We start from the raw sequence: 24,146 nt of genomic DNA on the forward strand, positions 1-24,146 counted from the left end.
AAGAATGTAGTTCTTAGAGAGGTTTTAGAAGCAGTTCTTTTCACTACTTCCCTCCATTTTTATTACTTTTTAAATAATAATCAAATTTTACCTCTAAGTACTTGCCAACAATGACTGACCAATGGCTTTTTAAGACCTGCATTAATTTCTACTATGGTCTTTGACTTCTATCAGTCTTTCATTCTCAGTTTAACACCAAAACAAAGGAAAATTTCCCTTATATTTTGGTTTTTCTACAAATCAAAATTTACTGGGCAACAGTTCTTGTGAAAAAGGTTTAAACTGAAATCCAGGATAACACTATATTCACAGAAATATTTAATAACTGGAAAAGACCTTGCCAAGATTAATAATTAGGTCTTCTCAGTATAGCACTCTTTGCAGCCTGGTAAACCATTCCTAAATGCTGTAAGGGGTGGTTTTTTTTCAAAGCAAAATGCAAACTTTATCCCAAATTATCCACCTTTCCACTTTTAACTACTTGCCTCCTAGATAAACATTTTAATACAAAAATAAAACCCCAAAAAAGAATTTTTTCTAGCTTCTCAAATCCAAACAAAAAATAACTGTGAATCAGATTGTTCCCCTAACACATGCCCAGCCCTTTAGGACAAACCTATCATTTAACATCCTTTAATTGGGATATTGCTTTTTGCATGACACCTTTTTTAAATGACATCTTTTTATGGGCCACATTTCACTTGAAAAGGAAGCTAGCACATGGAAAAATGTTAGTAGATGACAACAACTGTTCCCTAGGAAAAATTATACCAGGTGAAGCAAACCATGTAAAGGACAACATCTGTCTATAAACCTTACAGAATCTGTGAAAATTAAAGCTACCTTATTCTCTATAGGAAGGAAAGGATAAGGGACGGCTAGGTGCTGCAGTGGATAGAGCACCGGCCCTGGAGTCAGGAGTACCTGAGTTCAAATCTGGCCTCAGACACTTAATAATTACCTAGTTGTGTGGCCTTGGGCAAGCCACTTAACCCCATTTGCCTTACAAAAAAAAAAAAAAGCCAAAAGAAAAAAAGGAAAGGATATAATGTAGGAATAACCACTCTCTTTGGAGAAACAGGGCCTTGTGTTCAAATCCCAGGCCCTTAATATCTCTCTTAACTTCAGTCAAGTCACACTAATCTCTCAGAGCCTTAGTTACTACATTTGTGGTAACTCAGCAAATTGGTACACAGCAGTGTGTAGGCTCAATTACATCAATGAAAACATTTTAGAAGCACATACCTGAATGGCAAACAAAATCTGGAAAAAGCAAGGACCTCTTAGAATTTTCTAGAACTTGGACAAAGTAACTTTTCTTTCTAGGCATATTTCTGTTTGAAATATATCTTTTGCAAACTGAACAAGCACTGAATTTGTTATTAGAAGAACATGGTTCAAATCCTAGGTCAGTCTAACTGAACTTAACTTGGTTATCAGATAAGTAAATAGTACCCCTGTGACCATGGCATGTTGTTTAAGTGATCTGAGCCTCAGTGTCTTTATCTGTAAAGTGAGAGATTTAATGGTCTGCTCTAGGACCTGTCACCCTTCAGGTTAAAAAAATACAGGGCAGAGGAAAAATGTACATCTTTGACCCAGAATGCCAGTATATGTATCTTATGAAGCAAAGAATAAGAAAAGGAGCTTGAGAAAGACAATGTATGAACCTGGGATGAAGCAAATATAATTTGCACAGTGCTTTGGTTTACAAAGTGCCAACATTCTGGCTTCCCAATATTTCTGAAAGCTATTGTGGTCATTTCCCACATAAGGTGACTGAGGCACAGGAAAGTGGGACAAATTAACAGTTAGATGTGACAGTTTGCACATTCAACCACACACACACACACACACACAGTAGATGGGGGGGTGTCCAAACTCAATTAGGAAGAGACCACTGGAATTTGAACAGAGGCCTCTGACTCCAATCCTACAGGCTTTCCACCCTACCACATATTACCACTTCACTGACATAAAAGATGCTCACTTCGTCTACCAATGTAAACAATTCATTCCATAATTTTTCTTGGCAATCTCCACTTGCTGCTAGGATCCAGAAGTTCCTTACCTGGTAGCCAACATTTTAGTGATGATCCTCTAAATGTAGCTGACCTTGCTTCTAGACACCTGTCTCTATGTAGTATGACCCAAGTCTCCATTTATCCTCAGGTCAATCATTCTAAGGCAGAGACTACATTTAAAAATGATCTACTCTTACTAAAAAATGTCTGTTAATGACAAACCCTTTGTCTGGTACAATGCAAAAAATGTTGAATTTAGACTCCAAGACCTGGTTACTTACTCTCTCTTGGCCATTCCTACCCATCATTGAGGGAGGGGTTGGTCTAGATCAGAAATGTCAAAATATCAGCCTGCAAAACTCAAGTGGGGCTGAGCCAGATTAAAATCTAACTGGGAAATGCTTAATCAAACGAAGGTACAGGGCAGCTGGGTGGCTCAGTGGATAGAGCACCAGCCCTGGAGTCAGGAGTGCCTGAGTTCAAATCCAGCCTCAGACACTTAACAATTACCTAGCTGTGTGACCTTGGGCAAGCCATTTAACCCCATTGCCTTGCAAAAAAAAAAAGGTACAATGCAACATAAATAATATTAATTTTATGGTTTTCTAAGTCAACATGCAGTCCCCTAGATTCTGAAACAACTTCCATTTCAGGAGACTAGAGGATATCTGAGCTTTTTTCCAACTCTAAATTTCTAATCCTATGACTGATAGTCTTTATCACAGTGTTTCTAGCATTCAACCCCTTTCAAATAGGGTGCAGCTTACAGAATAAATAAGAAACAATAACAAAAGTTAAGAAACTTTACTTTCATCATTTTCAACAAAAGTTAATAAGCAGTTAATTCTTGAACTTCAGTTTAAATCATCAGCAAATAAGCATTATTTAAAATGTTTTTTAAATCACAAAGTTCAGAATATAACATACATTTTTCCTTTTAAAGAGCAATCATTGAAAATGCAGAAAACCAATTACAAAGAAAATCCCAAAACCTCATTTGCCTAAAAAGAATATTATATATATATTTACAATACTTGCAATCTTGTAGCAAGATAAGCACACACATGCAGTTGCATCTGGTTTAAGATAGAAACCTAAATCACTAAAAAAAAATTACTAAACTTTTAATATATCACATTTAAAATAAGACATCATCCAAAATATGTTTAAAATGTTCATTTTAACCAGGTTGTCAGAAAGCAAACAACTACTCCTTAGTAAGCTAGTGTTTCAGAACAAACCTTAAGAGATAGTTTTGTTTTCTAAACAGGAGCTACCATTGTTCTACTTTTCACAGTATAATGGTTCAAACAGAGTACAAAACAGCCAAACCAGAGATGTGGATCCAAACCAACACTTCAACAAAGCCCAGAGGGTTTGCTAAGAGCAGGAAAGTACTCATACATGTTGAAAGTTTTACAGGAGAATGAGGGATTCTGTCTCACAGTTCAGCACAGCTAAAATGACATAATCATCCAGATGGGATAGTCTGGGATTCACATAAGGGCTGGGCTGCCCAATCTCCAAACAATTCCTTTTCTCTGGCCAATGGTTGGAGCCTCCAGTTTCTCCATCCAGAGAATTATACCCTCTAGAAAGGCACAGAAACAAATTCCTAAGAATCCAGAGATTCATTCCCTGAACTCAGATACTTCTCTTGTCTCCATCATCCTCAGGTTAATCCCATTCTAATCAATCAGTAATTCTGGCTGAAAGCTAAGGCAGAAGCTAACATCTAAGAATAACAAAGGACACTAAGAGGTGACAAGCTGAGTCATTATAGGATTGGGACACATCAGGGAATAAAATCCAAACTTCCTAACATGGTTCTTACTGGGCCTCCCAGAAGTCTAACTTTGATGGTATAAAGTACCAGCAAACACAGGTACAGGTAGACAGTCTTATGTGGAGACTGGGGCTAATAGTTGCCCAGCCAGAATGGTAGGAAAATAACACATCCCAAATTACCCTTTCTACATCTCTTTGGGCTCAAAGTTTAATCCTCCACTCAGCTACTGAGCCTCCTCTTTTTAAAAAATTAATACATTTCAGGTGGAAAGGAATCAAGACCTTGTTCCCTCCTTGCCCCTGATCCTCCTTTCTTCTGGAGATAAGTCACATCTAACAATTTGACTTTTGAGTTCCCAGTCCCTTCCCACCCTTTGGCCAAAATTTACTCATAACTCATCTATCTGTCCCCAAAACTTGCCCCACCTCCCCTCCCAGAACAGTGTCCTTTGAGAGAGCCAAACTGGGGAGAAGAGAGGAAGCAGGGGTACCAAGAGGCTGCCTAGGAACTGATGACATGTCCCGACCAGGTCTCATGTTTGGTGCCTGGTGCCAGGTGAGTGATAACAACTTCCACAGCCTGGTGCTTCTCATTCTTTGGTGGAATTGAACACATCTTGTAGGTGACTTCATCTCCTTCCATAGGCACGTACTCTCCTTCAACACTGTCAGGGAGTGGGGGATAGTGGAAAGGAAAAAACTCAATGGTCAGACATGAATATGCCATAGTGGGCTTTCCCCACTCAGTCTCACAATAGGGAAGCCAGGTCTCAAAAGGCCCATCAGAACAAGGGACAGGATTTAATCCATCCCATCGTGGAGACCAGACAATTATGAACTAATACAGTAATTGATTTATAATTTGGCCTATGGATGTCATATTTCAGATGCACACAAGTGTAAGCCCCTGAGAAACACTATAATAGAAACAGGGTTTCCAAAACTAGCCAATGAGGAGGCAATTGTTTACACTGAAACTTGGCTACTTACTGAGATCTTCTGATGTACCAGAAAGAAGAACCTGATTTAAGGAGTTAAAAAAATACTTTTTTTTCTGGATCATAACTATTCCATAAAGTAGAATTCACTTGCAGAACCCTCCCATTGTATGGAATGTTTTTATCTGCATAGGTATGTACATATATTACTAAAATAACTACATTAAAGACATGCATAGAGAACTAGCCTCAGAGTCAAGACGAGTCAAGTCCTGCTTTCAATATAAACAGGCTGTTATGATCCTAGGCAAGTCGATCTCCCAAGCCCAAGATGCTAAGCAAGTGCAGAGAGAATCAAGAGGGTCCCCCATACCAGTGAACTCAAAAGTCTGATCCAAATAAAATGGTGCAAACTATTTTCAATTTTTTAAATTTCTCTTGTTTTTTCCTTCTCATGGTCTTTCACTTTTGTTCTCATTCTTTCACAGCATGATTAATATAGAAATATGTATAACAAGATAGTACACATATAACACATATGAGATTACTTGCTATCCTACAGTGGGGGCAGAAAACTTTGCAAAAACGAATATTGAAAATATTTAACATATAATTGGAAAAATAAATAAATTTATTTTTTTTAAAAGGAAAATGGCTACCAATTACCCTGGTGTTGGTGTAAGCTAAGTACAAGATATCAACCTTTCTATAGATAGAAACTTTCCCTCAGGCCCAGCTTAGAAGTGGAAGGAAATGGACAGTGTTTCTGTATTCTTTGGGTCTAGGACATAGAGACTTTCTGTGATTACAAAGACTGGCTGGTGAGGACCTTGCAAAGACAATCATTCCTCAAATGTGCATGGATGAGCATTTACATGCATATACACTCTCCCCTTTCAAACACCCCTCTCCACCCCTCCACCCCCCCCAGAAACCCTCTTGATAACTACCTTTAAGAACAAAATATATCTCCATGTACCCTTCTCACACATGTCCACATACCACATGATATGTGACACACTCATTTAGCTTATGAAATCCTTGATCTATACACTGGAGATAATAACAAATTGCTTGCTGTGTGTGTATGTGTGTGTGTGTGTGTGTCTATCTCCCCCCTCACTTTCCCCTATTGTCTCTCCCTCCCCTTCTTTCCCCAGTCCCCTGGTCCCACATACTTGTCTGCCCACATAGTATTTATCTACCTCCTGGCCACTTACTCAGAGATATGAAGGAAAATGTCTGGGCCACCATCAGCTGGTGTAATGAAGCCATGCCCCTTGGAGCGGCAAAAGCATTTACAGACCCCCTTGTAGACAGGTCCCTCAGATGCCCGCACAGTCCTGAATGAAGGTAAAGAAAGAGAATGATATGAATGCCTCACCTCCTTGTTCCCACCAGACCTAGACTCAAGAAGAAGAGAGATGGAGCAAAGTAACCTCAGGCTCTCTCTGAGAGCCTGTGTTTTCTCTGGAGACAGTGAAATCTTAAACTTTGTGGATAAGGACACTCATTTCAGAGTTGGACCCACTCACCCAATTCTTGGGGGTCACATGCCTAGAAAGCAGGGACAAAGTGTTGAAAAGCATAGCTGACAACTTTAAGAGAGGTGAGAAGAGCTAGTTTCTAGTTCGGGGTTCTGATCTCAAATGACCTTGAGAAAGTGAATTAATCTCAGGGTAAAGCTTCTTGATCTATAAAATTGAGATTACTAAAATTCCCTTCCAAATGAACAGTTTCAGAGGTAAGTTGGAAAACTGAGAATTGGTACAAAGTGAAGAAAGTAGAATAAATCATTCTACAAAAACAACATTATCAAGAAAAACAACTCAAAACAATTTTAGAACTCTGACCAATGCGGTGACAAATCACAATTCCAGGACCACAGATGAAAGGTGAAGGCCTCCAAATACACAACCAGACATACAATTTGAACACAGTCAATGTAAGGTTTTGTTTTGACTGACGAGGATATGTTATTAAGGTTTTCATGTTCTTTTTTTTTTAATTGTTCCGTGAGAGGAGATGGAGAGAGAAAATAAAAACTTGAGAAAAAATTAGAAAAATTTTAAAGTTTAGAAAGAATAGAAAAAATAAAATTTAAAAACCATAATGAAGCTCTTTTCCAGTTTTGACATTCTGTGATCTTATGATCGATCACACACACACACACACACACACACACACACACACACACACACACACCCCATATCCCCAAACCATCACCACCTTGTAGCTAATCCAGGCTTAAAAGAATTATCTTTCTATGTTTAGCATGCATTTGATATTTGCTCTATGAGTTAAGCAAGAAAGTCATTTTTAATCACTATTTTACAATGGGGAAGTCAGAGGCTCAAAGGAGTATTGAACTGACTTGATGAAAGTCTGGAACCAGGTCTAGAACTGAGATGTGTGATGAATTGTCAATACCTTCTTCATCACACCTCACCAAGGAGAAATAACACAGCACATTAGGTTGGTCATTTTGGGCCTTCAGCTAATTGGCCTTTTCCACAAGAAGAGTCTCCAGCCTTTACTCTCCTTTTCTTTTTCTGGTTACTCACGCTGAAAAGGTTCTGGTCCGTCGGGTTGGCAAGGGACTGGGAATGAGGTATCCTCTCATGGGAGATGGTGAACGGTCCCTTTCCCGGGAACCATCGGGTAGACAGAGAGAGGCTGGATGGGTGGGGGGCTTTGGTGGTTGGGGAGGCTCGGCTGACATAGTTTACCTGAAGGGAGAAATGGAGGTTTCTGAGATTCTATTGGCAGATTCCCAGTACAAACAACATATATGCAAAGATGGGAGTTGGGCAGTCACACAGAGTCATTCATACCTTATGTAAACAAATCCATATTTATATTAACTACACACACACACAAACACACACACACACACACACACACACAGACCCCACATATCCACCTACCACGTCTCTTCCCCAACCCTGGAAACTATAACACATTATGATAGTTTATCCTAGAGTTGGCTTACCCCAAGACTAAAGTCAGTCTTTAAACAAAAACTTAAGACAAAGATCACAAAACAGATTCTGCCCTCCAAAAATAAAAACTGAATTACCACTTGCTGGATATGATGTAGATGAGAGATCCTGGCTCAGTGATGGACTGGACTAGGCAGCCTCTGGGGTTCCTTCTAAATTCTGACACTGTGATCCTGAGGTCACAATCTAGTCGAGGCAGAGAGAAAAGCAGGAATCCAGGGTAAAACAATGGCAAGAGCAGGGGTGTGTAAAGTGCTTAGGGAGATAGGAACAATGAGCTCTGCGCTGTAGAGACAACCCCCCAGAGAAGGCGGGCACATCCCAAACCTGCTTCTCTTCCTCCTCCCCGCCCTGACTTCCCTGTTTCTGCTGACAGCTCACCATCCTGCCACTCATTCAGGCTGTCCTCGAAAATGCAAAGGAAATCATAGCTGACTCAGGTGCTGACATTCAGCCTTCTGACTAAATGGTCTGGGTTGCCCCATCCTATCAGACATCTACTATAATCTCTTTTGCACATCTGCCCCCTTCCTTTTTCCTTTCACTGATACATCTCAGGTCCTTATCACTTCTCTCCAAGGCTACTGCAACAACCTAACTCATCTGTTTCTATTCTTTCCTTCCCCAATTCATCCTTCACTCTGCCAGTAAGTCTTCTCAATCACAGTTTTTATCCTCTTGCTCAGTGACTTTTGGGGTTTTCTAGCTGTGTGACCCTAGGAAAATCACTTAACCTCTAAATGTCATAGTTCCCTCCTGTAAAAATGAACAAACTCTCTCGGAAAGCACTTCGAAAACATTAAATAATCTATCTATGTGTGTGTGTGTGCATGCACATTGTTACTGTTGTGTTGTGTCTGACTTCATGACTACATTGAGGTTTTCTCACAAAGATATTGAAGAGTTTTGCTATTTCTTTTTCCAGTTTATTTTTCTGATGAGGAAATTGAGGCAAACAGGATTAAGTGACTTGCCCACGATCACACAGCTAATAAGGGTCTGAGGCTGGATTTGAACTCAGATCTTCCTGACCCTCCCACACACACACACACACACACAACACCACACAGAGCTTATATTCAAGGCTTTCCACAGACAATATTAAACATTTATTAAACACTTACAATATGCTAATTAATGTGCTAAGTGCTGGAAGTACAAAGAAATGCAAAAATATTCCCTGCCCTCAAGGACTTTCTATTCCATCAAGCCTCCATCCAAATCCTCTAACTCCTACATACAAACATGATTCCTTACAAGTCCTCAAGGATCCCCCAAACCAGTCCAACAGTTCCATAAGCACACCTGTACATTCCCACATCAACACCTCTGTTCAATGCTTTCCCTATCCTGGAAGTCCTAAAGCCTTCCCACCTCAAATGCCACCTCTTCCTGAGGCCTTGGCTATTGTCCCCATAGCAGTTAAGCTCTCAATTCATCTTCAGGATGTTCATGTCCTGCTACTTTGTACCTTTCTCATCTACTTACTTTTATATAGGGAATGACCTACAAGCGATGATCAATGCTATCTATTTACTTTCTGACCAGAAGTGTTGGACATAGGATACACATTGTGGCTTTCATTTTTGGACATAAACAACATAAAAATTTGTTTTGCTTGATTATGTATGTTTGTTACAAAAGTTTTTATTTTTCTTATTTCCTTTTAAATTAGAGAGGAAGACTAAGAGAAAAAAAGAAACACATGCTTAGTTGAAAAATAAATACAATTTTTCAAAACAAATTTAAAAAAAAAAAAGGATCTTAGGAGTCCTCTAGTCCAACCCTCTCATTTTACAGATGTCCTTACCATATTCTTTGAGATTAAATAACTTATTCATGGTCATAAAAGTGTTAAGTAGTAGATCTTTCTAATGATTTTCAAATAATAACAACAAAAACCTTTTCATTATTTTGTCATAGAAGAGATGAATTACAAAACCAGAAAAATAAAAATTAGAGGCTGGGCTACACTTTGCAAGCACTTATCTACCCTCCCCCCCCCCCAGCCCCCAAGGGAAGAAAACCTTGATGCTTAAAAGCACCAAAACAACGGGCTTTCATTCTTCTCCAAGCTTGCCTCTCAATCCCCAAAGACACATAGGCTGCTGAAACTGAAAGGAACCTTAAAGACCATCTGGTCATAGTCCACTGAGACCCAAAGAGGTCAAAATGATTTGCCCAAGATCCCCTAGAATTAAGTCTAGAGTCCAGGTCTGTCTCACCATTCCATCCAGTTACCTCTCTGGATCCTGAATACAAACAGAACAGCTTTTGGTGTGATCCCAACGCTCAGACTTTAAACTCAAGGAAACCAAGAGAAGTGCTTTAGCTTCACAGGAAGGAAACACCACCCAGGGAGGTGGGGTTAGGGAGGGGGGATTCCCCAAAGTCTCACAGCCTCATATTCACAATTGTATGCAGTTTATCCAGGCAAACTGCTGTTCTCTCCACACCAGGAAGGAAAAAAAAAATAGCAGCTTCTCCCAGGTCTCTCCCTTCCTTTGCCCTTCCCATCACCCCTCCAGAAAGATAAATTCCCCAACCCCAAGGGCACCTGCCTCTCCCCACCTTTACTGGAGACCACAACTCTTTTGGCCAGAAAGGGAGGAGCAAAAGGGGAAAGGAGTATAGAGGAAGTAGCCTACAGCCTACAGCCTACAGCTTCCCTTGACTTTGATAACTGTTGCCTGTATCCATATAAAAATCACTTCTAGGAGGAAGATGGAAGGAGGGAAAGAGATCAGCAAGGGATATCATATCTAGGAATATTATATCTATGATATATGAATTCAAAACTCCACAGGGAAGAGTACAGAGAGAATGAAGAACACTGGCAGTGTGGAAAGAATACTGGACTGGGATAAAGAAGGCCTGGGTTCAAAACTGATTCAGCTACTTATAACCTATATACTACCTGTGTGATCTGGGCAAACCATTCCTCATCTGTAAACTGAAGGCCCTAGGGTTCCTTTCAGTTCTATATCAATGATGAAAAAGAAGGTTTCAAATATCTAACCACCAGAGAAATAAAAATCAATTCTGATATACTACCAGGCTTCCATTAATTTGGCAAAGATGACAAAAGTCATCAAAATTAAATGTTGGCAAGGCTGTGTTAAAACAGACATGCTAATACCACACTGCCATGGAAATGTAATCTGACTCAAACTTGTAAGGAAAAAAGTCATCACACAAAAAGCGTTACAAAAATCCCCTTGGGGGGACACCTAAAAAGAAATCTTAGGTTACATTGACAGAATCATCATGTCTAGGAAAAGCAGACTCCTTTCCTCTGCATTCTACTCTGGTTAGACCACATCTGTAATATCTTCTTCATATAATCTGAGCCCATTTTAGAAAAGATATTGATAAGGTCTAGCGAAAGGCTACAAGAACAGTGATGAGCTTCAAGTTCCCTGAGATATGATGATCAGCTGAGGAGATGGGGATATCTAATCTGGAGAAAAGAAGATTTAATGGTGACATGATAACCATATTCAGAATTTAAAGAGGATGGATAAGATTTGGACTGCTTGGCTCCAGGGAACAGACTAAGAACAATGGGTGGAAGTTGCTAAAATACAAATTTAGGCTCAGTGCAAGGAGCAATTTCCTAGCAATTAGAGGAGCTATCTTAAAACAAAATGGGAAACCTCTAGAAGGTGTTAAAAATCTGAAAGTCTTCAAGCACATCAAGATGGCCTATATGCTGGATTTGATGTAAAAGGATTTCTGGGATGGCTAGGTGGCACAGTGCATAGAGCACTGGCCCTGGAGTCAAGAGTACCTGAGTTCAAATCTGACCTCAGACACTTCATAATTACCTAGCTGTGTGGCCTTGGGCAAGCCACTTAACTCCATTTGCCTTGCAAAAACCTAAAAAAGAAAAACAAACAAAGGAAACAAAAGAATGAAATCCCAAATAATATACTTTCAAATCTGAGCTCCCCCCAATATCATTCCCCAGTTAGGCTCCTCTGCCTCTTCTCCCTATTTCTGCTCCCAGGTAATTTCTTTTGGAGCTAAAGAAGAAGAAACATAACTTCCAGAAATTCTTCAGCAGTAGTAGACAAAACCTCATAAAAAATACCAAGTATTTGGATGATCAATAGTCCACAGGGGAAATGACTTGTCAAAGATCATAAATACAAATGAATCATTCAAATTAAATACAAGACAAAATAAAATAAAATATGCCACAAAGTTTTGTGTGGTGAGAGTGAAATGAGTGGTATAGATAGGAAATACTCTATGGTTCAGGGGAGGAGGTTCCATTGTGGGCTGACTGGGATGGTCAATGTAGGTTTCCTGGGGAGGTGGGGATGAAGTTAAAAGATGAGTAGAATTAGAACCCACATTTACATGGCACTTTCAGGCTTACAAAGAAGTTTCCTCACAATAATCCTTTACAATAGAGGTCTCAAACACATGTGACTTAGTCCCCAAGCTTATTTAAGTAGAAATGGGAAAAATTTAACAAAATAAATAAAAATATTATGATTTCTACTTAAATTTGACTATACTGCTTTACAACATTCTCACATTTTATACATTAGCAAAGTGAGTTTCAGCAAAATTAAGAAACTTTCCTGTGGTCATGTCAACAAGTATGACCCAAAGTTAGAAGATTTAGTACTCTTTTAAACATTTCTTTTTAATTTTTAAAATAAGTTTTATTATAACCTTTTTATAATATCAGTCTTTTAAAAAAATTTGTTTAGTCATCAAGCATTTATTGAGCCTTTCCAATAACACAAGGGATTCATATACTAGTAATAAAAAAAAATGGTCTCTTCCCTCAAGGAAGTTACATTCTAATTTTTATCAGATATTACTCTTTAATTTCATATTCCCCAAAGGCCATCTTTTAGTTTATGATGTAATCATGCAACTAGATCTCTCCATCAAAACAACTAAAAAAAGCCTTAGTTTAAAAATCAGTATTTTGAATTAAGTCTTTTCCTCTCTCATATTACTCTCCACCCCCCAATTTACTTCACACAGAGTCCATCCCTGGGAATTTAACCCCCCCTTCCAACAAAGAAAAAAAAAACACTTAAAAGAAAAATATCCAGTAACATGACTATGATTGATAATGGACGCAACATTTTGCCCTAGCCATCCCAATTCTTTGTCAAGAATAAGGAACTATATTTTATCATCTCTTCCCCAAAACCATGATTGGTTATTAGAATGGAAATGGTCTTTTCAATGGCATTATAGAAATTGCATATAAGTTCTGCTTATTTCCTACTGAATCAATTTATATAAACCTTACATTTCTCCAAATTCCTTAAGTTAGTCATTTCTTGTTCTACAACATTATTCCATTACATTCATTTATTTCCAGTGCTCTTCTTCCTAGTCACCCTGGATAGATGTCCCATGTGGTTAAAACAAAACAAAATGCCTCCCCTCCTGTGTACACACACCAATCACCTTTCCCCTTCTGTCTTTTTAAGAGGGACCCTGGAGACCTTATGTTTAAGGGTAATGGGGAGGGGAAATCAGGGACCCTAGGTTCCATTTTTTATAATGAGAGATTTCTCAATCTCTCCTAAACATTCCCCTCACCCCAGCCTGACAATCGGAATCCCATCTGTCCTTCGAGAACTAGCTCAAGGCTCACCTCCATGAAGAATTTCCTGACCATTCTAGCCCACAGTGATCTCAGGGGACCTCAGTTTCTTTATCTGGAAAATGAGAGAATTGAATAGATAACCTCTAAAGACCTTTCAGCTCTAAAAGCTATGCTGCTAGGATCCCTCCTCTGAATCACCACAGCTCTTACTATTTTGTAACCCAATTTGGCCCAGATCACCAACATCTTGATGACAATAGTTATGTTTTCCTTGTAACCATGAGTCCTGTGTCCTAAATTATCCTGCAAGTTCCTGGGCAGCATCCTGCTTGAACATGTTTAAAAAAAAAAAAAAAAAAGATTTGTTTAATGATTGATTCCACTAGATCACCTTTGAGGGCTCAGTTTCCTCAACTGTTAAAAAAAGGGAACTGATATACACCCCAGGATCCCTGATCCTACAACTCCCTGCAGTAAAATCTGTTTCCCATCCGGCCTCGTAATTACTGCTGCTCTAATTAGCAACAAAGCTTAATGTCAGGAGTTGATCCTGCCCCAGGGGTAAGGGATGGGGGGGGGGGGGGGAAGGGGAATCTCTCAAACAGCACTAAAGGCTTTATCCCCCCCAAGACCAGAACCCGCTTCCCCTATTCCCCTTTCCACTCAAATTCCCAAGATTGTTTTTATCAGTAAGTAATTTAAGGTGTATTTAAAAATAGCTTGACTTTTCATCCCCTATTTTTGGACCTTCTGCCTAATCCCAGAAATGAGCAGACTGTTTCATTTCCTTAACATTCACAATCTACATCCTTACCTTTCTGCTTCTTACAAAACAGTTTCAGAAGCAGATCCCCCAAAATATCCTTTTTTTTAAAATGTTCTTTTTTATTTTTTCAATTACATGCAAAGATAGTTTTCAACAGTCATCTTTTTAATAAGCTTTTGAGTTCTACATTTTTCTACCTTCATCCCATGAAAGTGAGTGATCTGATACAGGTTATGCATGTGTCAACAATATTCTTTAGTCTCAACAAGTTTTTTGTTTTTGGTTTTTTGGTTTTTGTTTTTTTTTTTTGCTGGGACAATGGCTGATGAGAATCTCCCAAAGCAGACCTCAGAAAACTGGAAATGAGCAGTGGTATTTACACCATGGGGACATCTAATTAGGATGGTATCAAGAAAGGCTCTCTTCCACAAATACTCTAGCAATGATCAAAATAGGCATAGGATTGGATAGTGTTCAATAAATCCAAAAAGAAACATCAGTAAATTGCTTCATTCATCGCAGGTCTGCACAAAAAGACAGTCAGAAGCTCTAAGTCCTAAAATATCCCACCAGAAAAGTAAAGAAGAACTCAAGTAAATCAAGTATCTAAGCAACTAAGAAAGGGATGAAGTATAGGGAATTATTTACATTCTTAGAAAAAAGAAGTATCCCTTCAAAATCCTAGTGTAGTCAAGGTTCACAGAGGGAACTAAATAAAAAAAATCAAGAGGAATTAGGAATTGTTTTGTTCTGTCCTGATGATCTTGAAAGGAAAGAAAAGGAAGAGAAAAATGAAATACACAAATGGAGAAATGAGAGAAAAGGGGGTAGAATTTTTGTCTCATAATTGGATTATACAAGAAGAGCACATAGGGAGAAGAGGTAGAGGAAGGAGGCACACCATGTGAACCACAATTCTTATCTGAACTGGACAAAGGGGAATTGAATACATATCAACACAAAAAATTTATGTAACATATTAAATTAGGCATGGGGATAATTAAGGACAGGAAAAAGGGGACGTTTTAAAGAAAGTAAAGTTCTGAATGGTGGATTGTCGAAAGAAAATGTTAGAACCACTAACCAAGGTTCTGAGTGAGGAAAAGAGATCATTTCAATTACAATTCACTAGCATTGACCCCATTACTTCTCTTTTACCTCCCTCCTCTTTGAAAATGGGACAAAAGACAAAAAAAAAAGAAAAATTATAAGAGGATGTGATGAAGGGAAATAATCAACAGTAACACTGAATATGAATGGGATGAGTTCACCCATAAAGCAAGAGGGTTAGAAGAATGGATTAGAAGTCAGAATCCAATAATATGTTGTTTAAAAGAAATATCTGAAACAGATATTTATACTTATTTAAAATGAAACACTGGAACAGAATTTATTATGTTTCAGATGAACTTGAGGCAATAGTAAAAAATAGACATTGAAATATATAATCACAGAAATTACAATATGCTTAAAAGCATCATAAGCAAAGAAATAATATCAATACTTAATATATATGTACCAAATGACATGCCAAGGTATCTAGAATATGTAAATATTCCCACTAAAAGTTAATCCAAAAAAAAGCTAAATCAAAGTACAGAAAGTGATAAACAACAAAACTGTAATAGTAGTGACCTCCATGTATTCTCTCTCTCTAACCCTAGATAAATTTAATTTTTTTATTTATTTAAGGCAATTGGTTAAGTGACTTGCCTAAGGTCACATAGCTAGGCAATTATTAAGTATCTGAGGGTGGATTTGAACTCAGGTCCTCCTGACTCCAGGGCTGGTGCTCTATCCACCGCACCACCTAGCTGCCCTGACCCTAGATAAATTTAACAAAAAACAAACAAGAAAGAAAGAAGTTAAGGACATGAGTAAAACTTTAAAGGTCAGGAATTTAGTTCTCTGGTGATTAGATCTCTGGTGATTACTGAATGTGAGCAGAAAGGAATATGCATGTTTCTCGGCATACAAAAATTGACCATGTATAGGGGCCTAAAAATCTCATCAACATTCAGAAAAGCAAAAATACTTAATACATCCTTTACTGGGCATAATACAATAAAAATTACAATCCATAAAAGGTCTTTGAAAAAAGTATTCTAGTTTAAATGGAGAATAAATAACTTTTATCCCTATTAAATTTCATACTGCCTTTGGAAATCATTAGCAAGTATGAAAACAGCCTGAGGGAGTTCTTGAAAAACTACCTTAATCTGTCAGAGTTAACAAAGGTAGTTCTTTTTTGGGTAAGATAATGAATGAGTTGATAATGCTTAACAGCTCACATTCAAATGGCACTTTAAGGTTAACAAAAAAGCACTTTCTACAAAATAAAGCTGAGAGTTTATATATCTAATCCCAATTTTTGATGAGGAAACCAAAGCTTAGCTAGTTAAAGTTTGTTTGGCCATAGTCATATAGGAAGTTTTGGAGGAGAAACCAAGGATCTTCTAGCTCTACTGCTCTTTCCACCAAATGCTTCCTTTCTAGTCTCTAAACTGCCTTAGTCTTAAGACAAGGCATAGTAGCCTCAGTCTCTTTGAACAACACATGCCTAACTCCCTGTATCTGGCTTCTTACTGTGACCCCTGGGTCTGGACCTTTCTCCTTATACACATTATGCTCTGTTAGAGCTAGTGGATATCAGAGAGAGAGAGGGATGAGGATAAAGTCCAGGTAACTAGTAGCAGACATAAACAAATTGAAAGACATAAGAGAGAAATTACATCATGTTTAATGGCACCTGCTACAGCTTTAGGAGCATAACAAATGAACCTGAATAGGAGGGAATGAGTAAGGGAAGAGCAAGTATGATACTCAGTGTATTAGAACATAAGCAATGATGAATATGTAGAATCCAGAGATACATGAGAAAATATGCAGGAATGATTACAAGATAAAAGACAGCAAAATGAGAAACAAAAGGTATCCCAAAACTCTTGTCCCAAAAATTTTAGTGCACTTTAAAGTTTGTGTCCTTTTTTGGAAGCTTGAAAGCTGCACTGAGATTTTTGGGAACCCCTCCACATAATGATTACAATAATATAAATGAAAACCATAATAAAAATAGCCTAAATTATTAATTGTAACATACAATCTTGCTCCCAGAGAACAGTCATTCAGCAGGCATTTATGTTTACTATATGTTCTGAGATACAAAGAAAGACAAAAAAGAAATCCCTTTTCTCCCAGTCTAATTAGTAGTTGAAAGGAGTGGGGGGCTATAGATGGAGAAAGGTACAGATGAAGAGAGTCATTTTAAATAAAAATTTGTATAACTTATGTTTTTGTTACTGGAGAAATTCTATTTATATGTATGTGTTTTATATGAAAACAACAGGAATCAAAATGGGGGGGGGGGTGACTTGCTCTCAGATTCAGTGATCTTACAAGTCTTAGGAAAAATTCACTGGACTGCCCTCAACACATAACCTCCTAGTTCTGGATACTTGGTCTCATAATCCTGTACATTTGTATAGCTATCAATGCTTTTCTTTTTTTTTTTAAAGATTTTATTTGAGTTTTACAATTTTCCCCCCAGTCTTACTTCTCTCTCTCCCCACCCCCCACAGAAGTCAATTTGCCAGTCTTTACATTGTTTCCATGGTATACATTATCAATGCTTTTCAATATGCTTGTATATATATATATACATAGATGGATACTCATGGATATATGCATATACATGGATACATACATACAGGTGTTTATATAAATATGTATTACACAGTCTCATGACAAACCCATGAGTCAGGTGGGGGCACATAGGGCTATCCCATTTTAAAGATGAAAAAACTATGACAGAGCTTAAGAAATTTGCCCAAAGGCTATTATAGATGGTTAACTGCAGAAATGGGAGAACTACTGAGATTCCTTCTGGCTTTAAATCTAGGATCCTAAGATCCTTTGAGCCTATGACTAGAACTTGTGTCCTCTTCCTGCCACTGTTTTGATTTCTCTACTCTGAATCCCTGAGTAGGTTCAGGCTGTTTCTGCCTTAGGATTGAAATTAGATCATTTCTTCATTGACTCCTTAAGGTTGTGAAGCCCAATATCCTACCTTCTTGTTTGACCAAACATTGGGACTGGGGGGGGGGGGGGGAGCATGAATCTAGTCTTCATTTTTCCTAGGACTTTCTGTATGAATGGGTCCAATATGGTAGAGAGTTAAAAATGTATTCTCCAGGGGGTTGTTCCTGCTGCCTCCCACCAATAGATATACCTGCCAGAAACACTGGAGAGATAAGGATTCCCTTCTAGAGTAAAGACTAGAAAACCTGGATGCACTCCTTTGGGATCAATTTTAATGGCAGTTCAGGTGCTCCTCTGCTTTTTTCTTGGAACCAAGAGATCTCCTATTTTAGTAGCCTCCTAATTGTTCTCTCTAGCCTCAAAGTTTTCCCCATTATAACTCCACAATCTACCAAAATGTGGCAGATCTGACCATGTCACTTACCTTCTCAAAAAACTCCTGAGTCCATATTATCTCTCAGATCAAATATGAACTCCTGTTTGACATTTAAGACAATTCTTTGGCTTGGAGAGGACAAGCTATCTCCTAACTGAGAAACTATGAAATTACAAGAAGTTCCCACACTAACTAGTATGCAGACTTGGGACTGGAAGACGAGGTCAGTGAAAGTGGATCTAGTAGGACCTAGCCCAGGGTGTTGATTTTGAATTAAAACCATCCTAGAGGCCAAAGACACACAGAAAATAGACATCTAGGGTGGGAAGAGGAAAAACTGGATTATTCTAGTCTGTAGTTAGAAGGCAAGGAGTCAGAATACTGCCAAGAAACCTAGGCCCCAGGGACCTGCTGGGTATCAAGCCTGAAAGCAAATTCCCAAACCTGGTTAAAAGCCTGGGAAAAGTCAGAGTAGAGCTAAAATAGGCTCCTCTCCATTTCTAAACCTCAGCCCTGCCTCCTTCCAAGCTACTAGCCAAAGGTAGAAAAAAGAAAGTAATTCTTAGGGAGGCTGGAAGACAATTACTTGGGACAGGATCAAGGATGTGTGTCCTTAAATGTAGTCCAGGTATATTTAGTGATCTCTATTCATGATATCACTGGTGTTGGGCAACTATTTTGCAATTTATAATTTTAGAGAGTTCCATAGAGCATTGAGAGATAGTGACCAGGTAGACGGCTGTACAATTATAAAACAGAAAAGACCCACAAGTTAGAAGCCCTTATGGCAGGAATGGCCAAGAGAGGGAGAATGGGAAGAGAAGGGAATAATAGCATCGTAGAACAGTTAGAAGAAAACCAGAGGGTCCTAAAATGTTTTCTTCTTTTCAAACATTAAAGGCAGGTTAATTGGTTTGAAATTAGGGTAAAGTGAAGGGAAAGGTGAAATCTAGGAAACAAATGACCACCTTATTTTTCCTATGTCATGACTCTATATAGAAAGAACCTTTCTCTGCAGTCTTTGAAGTCCTTCAGTCTATCAGTTCTGTCCTTCTCCAAAACTCTAAGGTGGACCGGGTTTTTGGAAGAGATTAATAGGGGTGTAGAGGGAAGGGAAAGGAAGGGGAATATGAATTTATTAAGTGACTGCATGTGCCAGGCACAATGCTAAGCACACTTAATTATCTCATTTAATTACGACTGTACAAAACAGTTGCAGAGTTATTAACCCCATTTTACAGTTAAGGAAACAGGCAAATAGAAGTGCAGTGATCTGTCCAAGGTTTCATAGTTAATGTCTTGAGGTTGAATTTTGAATTCAGGTCTTCCTTAGTCCAGACTGGCACTATATCCACTGAGGCCTGCCAGTTGACCTAAATGATCTCCTTTGGAAACTTGGTTGCAATGACAGTTAACCAACAATTTAGAGCTCCTTTCCCTGAATCACTAGACTTTTGCAATAGCCTTCTAACTGGTCTCCCTATTTCCAATCCACCTTCAGCATAGATGTCAGTTTCCTAAAGCACACTCCCTCCTCCCTGATAAACACAGACTACCTCTAAGATCAAAAATAAACTCCTATTTGACTTTTAAAGCCCTTCACAACCTGGTCCCAATCTAACTTTACAGCCTTAAAAAGATCACTCTCTTTCACAGTCCCTAAAGTCCAAACAAACTAGTCTTGCTTTTTTTTTCCCACATATGGCAGGCATTCCACCTATAATCTTTAAGACTATGTACTTTCTATCCCCATACCTGGATCCCATCCTGTTTTAGAATCCCTAATCCCTAGTCTCCTTCAAAGCTCAGCTCATGCATGTTCTAGATGGTAGTGCCAGCCTCTCATTTTCTTTTTTTTAATTTTTTTAGGGTTTTTTTTTGCAAGGCAAATGGGGTTAAGTGGCTTGCTCAAGGCCACACAGCTAGGTAATTATTAAGTGTCTGAGACCGGATTTGAAGCCAGGTACTCCTGACTCCAAGGCCGGTGCTTTGTCCACTACACCACCTAGCCGCCCCAGCCTCTCATTTTCTTGTTTTTTTTTCCTTTCTGTCTATCCATCTAATTATCTATCTCTACACATATCATCTCCTTCAACAGAATCTAAGCTCCCTAAAGACAAGGCTGTTTCACTTGTTTCTTTTTATTCCCACCAGCATTAGTGCTTGGCAAATAATAGTAGGCACCAGACAAAGATTTGATGATTTATTGACTTTTCTGTAAGTAGAAGATTCCCTCCCTCCTCTCTCTCTCTCTCTCTCTCTCTCTCTCTCTCTCTCTCTCTCTCTCTCTCTCTCTCTCTCTCTCTGCCTGTCTCCCTTTCCTCTGTCCTCCTACATAAAGACCTTTCCACTGGAATGAGCCCCTTCAGAAAACCACACAACCAGTATTTTTCTAAAGAAATTCTGAGCAAATGAAGCCCCCTCCCCCCTTCAAGCATCTGGAAAACAACCTGAACTGTGGGAGAGGAATGAGGGGGCTGCTTTGGAAAACAGGAGTAACAAAGTACCATCTACTTCAAACACAGATTTCCAGTCATTGTCCCTGGTTGGTTCCAGGGAAGGGAAAGCTGAGATTTTAAGGAGTGGGGGGAGAGAAAGGAGGTGTGCAAAGCTGGAAGCAGAACTGTACTGAAAATGTCGCCAATGCCAACAAACATGGAAGGGACTGAAGAAGGGAGAGGAAAAATTACACTTTCATCACCCTCTGACCAGAGCTTTCTTAGCCAAGGGGCCAGAGCTGGGGAGGAGGAGAGGCCACTATCCGAGAGGTAGGGATGGGGTGGGGGGGTGAGACTGGAAGGGAGGAGGAGAAACAAGGAAGTTCCCCAAATCACCTCTAACTGGGCCCAAATTGACTAAGCACGATTAGGCAAAGGGAATCCTGGGGCTAATGGAAAAAAACCAAGCATCTTCCTCCTGGTCTAAGCCTCCCCATCCCCCTTCCTTTCCTCCCCAACATTCCAGACTCCCCAGCCTCAGGCATTACTGGTCACAGCTAGAGGAGGAGTCATCAGACCCTGCCTTAGAACCCTCCAGTCCAGCCCAGTTGTATTTTCCTACTTCAGAAAAGGCAGATAGGAGGCAGGATTGAACTTCCTATTTATTAGGAGATAAAGTTGACCACCACCCTGGTTTGATTATTCATCACCTGGACCAATGACTGCAATAGTCCCCCCTCCCCAATCCATGCTCCATTCCACTGCCAGAACAAAATTCCTAACAAAATTCCTGGTCTGAATGAATCATCTCCTGGCTCAAAAAGCTCCAGAGACTCCCTGTTTCCTCTCAGATCAAATACTAGCTCCTCTGTTAGGTATGAAGCCCTTCACAATCTGGTCCCTACCTACCTTTACAAGCTTATTTCATATTCCGTTTCAGTCATCCATTTCATATTACTCTGCTTCATTCAGTTTACACACAATCTACAAGTCTGGTCAAACCCAGGAGCTGGTTCCTTCCCATCTCTAGGCTCCATGCTTTTGCAGCTATCCCTCATGGCTGGAATGCTCTCCTGAATCACCTCTGCCTCTTAAAGCCCTAGTCTCTTTCAAAGTTCAGTTCAAATGCCACTTCCCTCAAAAGGCTTTTCCTAACACCCTCAGCTGCCAGTATTCCCTCCATTACCTGATATAAATGCTGTATTTACTTATGCATATACCTATCTCCATCCATAGAACATTACATCCTGGTTGACAAGGAATGTTTCATTTTTGCCTTTGTATCATCCCTGGTGCCTAGCAAACTCCCTAGCACATAATGGGCCTTTATGAATGCTTGTTTATTGACTTTATGTCATTCCCTCCATCCTATAAACTCATTCACAATAAGGAGATTGTGATTAGTTACCACAGTGGTGGTTGGAGAAGAAGCTAATGTGGGTAGTGGTCAACCCAAAGTAATGAAATGCTAAAAAAAAAAAAATAGGATGTTGGGCATTGAAGTGATATTTTTGGACAGTAAAAAAAACAGTGAATCTTGGGAATTATCTTTTCCCTTCTTCCCACAACTCTTACCCTCTTGCACAAGTAGAAGGGAGGGATCTCTTCCACACAAACAGCTGGTACTTCAAAAGAAACTTAAGGAATGAATGAGGAAGTGTCTTCAGGAAATTTAATGAGTCACCAGAAGGTCCATCCTTCCCCAAGAACCTGCAATTTGGGATGTCAGCTCCTAATATGGGTCCTTTCTTCAATAGAAATTATGATTCTGATGGTTGGCTAGTTGGCTGTTTCCAGTATACCCCTCTCCCCAAACTGGTCCCATTCCACCACCCACACCAAATATGACCATTTCTCTCTTTTTTTTTAATAAAATAATTCTGTTTCAGTCATCCAGTTCAAGTTGTCCCCAAACTAAGACTGGGAATGCACTGAAGGACCGCTGGCGTTGGCTGTGAACATTCCTTTGACCCGCTCTCGTCTCCAACCCCTCTTGGCCCCACACTCCTTTCTCCACTGCCCCTTGCCCTTTCCCACTCACATTCCCAATACAGCTGCTTCTTCTTTCACAGATGTTCATAGATAGATACTGGCTTCTCTTTCTGTCTCACACACAAAGACCAGACACAGTTTCTGCCACATTGAGACCCCATCTGGAAAGTTCAAGTTTGGCCCGGTGTTACGCCTCTGGAGCAGCTGGAACTTCTGGCCCTTCTGACTCTCGTCCAAGGAACCAGGGTTCCTCAAGAACCACCTCCACAGCACAATAGACAGTCCCTCCTTCCCTCTGGAGTTTCGAAGTCCTCCCCGAACCCCTAGCCTGGGTGAGGGTGTCCTCCCCGATTCTCAAGCAACAGTGGCCGAGGAAATTCCACAGAAAGAAGCCCCGGGGCTTCTCGATTGTGGAGGGGAGGGAGTTCTGCGAGTGTCTGGCTGGGGCCGGATTAACTAGCTCTTCTCCGTCATTAACCCCCCCCCTTTGATCAGCAGCACCCCAGTTTGGCTTGAACTCATTCCCAAACAAACAAGAAGCCCATCGGGGGCAAATATCTCTGCCCCTCTGCGGGGGGGGGGGGGTCCAGATTGGAGCCATCCACTCCTCTGACCCCCCCAAAACAACCGCCAGAGAATAAGGGAGGGAGGTTGGTTCAGGGAGCGGAGGGGTGACTAGTGGAAAGAGAGATCTCGAATCCTCGTGGGAAAACCTGTTTGAATCCACTGATCCTGGGACCCCCGCCCTGTCCCGGGGAAGGGTGGCAAACCCCGCCACCGCCCACCTGGCCGCCCCCCCCCCCGTCCTCACTCCGGGGGTGTTCGGGGCAGCCGGAGGCTCCGGCCGGAGAAGGGGGGCGGCGGCCCTCGGGCTCCCCCGCCCCGCCCCCGCCCCCTTACCTGGGGATCTGGCACCGGGGCCGAACCGCTCCACTCGGGCTCAGGCGGCGTTGGCGGGGGCGGGGGCGGGGAGGGCGAGAGGAGGGAAAGCCTGTGGGCGGGGCGGGGCGGGGCCGGGCCGGGCCGGGGCGGGAGGGCGAGAGGAGGGAAAGCCTGTGGGCGGGGCCGGGGCGGGGCGGGGCGGGGCGGGGCGGGGCGGGAGGGCGAGAGGAGGGAAAGCCTGTGGGCGGGGCGGGGCGGGGCGGGGCCGGGAGGGCGAGAGGAGGGAAAGCCTGTGGGCGGGGCCGGGCCGGGCCGGGG

General features: G+C 40.5%; 1 protein-coding gene across 10 annotated transcripts in view; it reads right to left on the reverse strand.

The window, feature by feature from the left end:
* Nucleotides 1-23,931, reverse strand: part of CARHSP1 (calcium regulated heat stable protein 1) — a 36,715-nt gene extending 12,784 nt beyond the window's left edge. For 2 of the 10 annotated variants that reach the window (XM_074196354.1, XM_074196353.1), the window contains exons 1-7: nt 23,847-23,909; nt 22,996-23,107; nt 22,530-22,664; nt 7,830-7,938; nt 7,315-7,479; nt 5,971-6,093; nt 4,304-4,477 (exon numbers count right to left, since the gene is read on the reverse strand). In XM_074196354.1, coding sequence (XP_074052455.1) covers nt 4,315-4,477; nt 5,971-6,093; nt 7,315-7,472 — 444 coding nt within the window. In that variant the 5' untranslated portion in view covers nt 7,473-7,479; nt 7,830-7,938; nt 22,530-22,664; nt 22,996-23,107; nt 23,847-23,909 and the 3' untranslated portion in view covers nt 4,304-4,314. Of the gene's footprint in view, nt 1-2; nt 4,478-5,970; nt 6,094-7,314; nt 7,480-7,829; nt 7,939-9,977; nt 12,319-13,384; nt 13,449-22,140; nt 22,503-22,529; nt 22,665-22,995; nt 23,108-23,757 lie in introns of those variants that run through there. The other 8 variants (XM_074196355.1, XM_074196351.1, XM_074196352.1 and 5 more) reach the window with 8 other exon arrangements.
* Between the last annotated feature and the right edge of the window lie 215 nt (nt 23,932-24,146).

Source organism: Macrotis lagotis, chromosome 8 (genome assembly GCF_037893015.1).
Source record: "Macrotis lagotis isolate mMagLag1 chromosome 8, bilby.v1.9.chrom.fasta, whole genome shotgun sequence".
Lineage (NCBI taxonomy): Eukaryota > Metazoa > Chordata > Mammalia > Peramelemorphia > Peramelidae > Macrotis > Macrotis lagotis.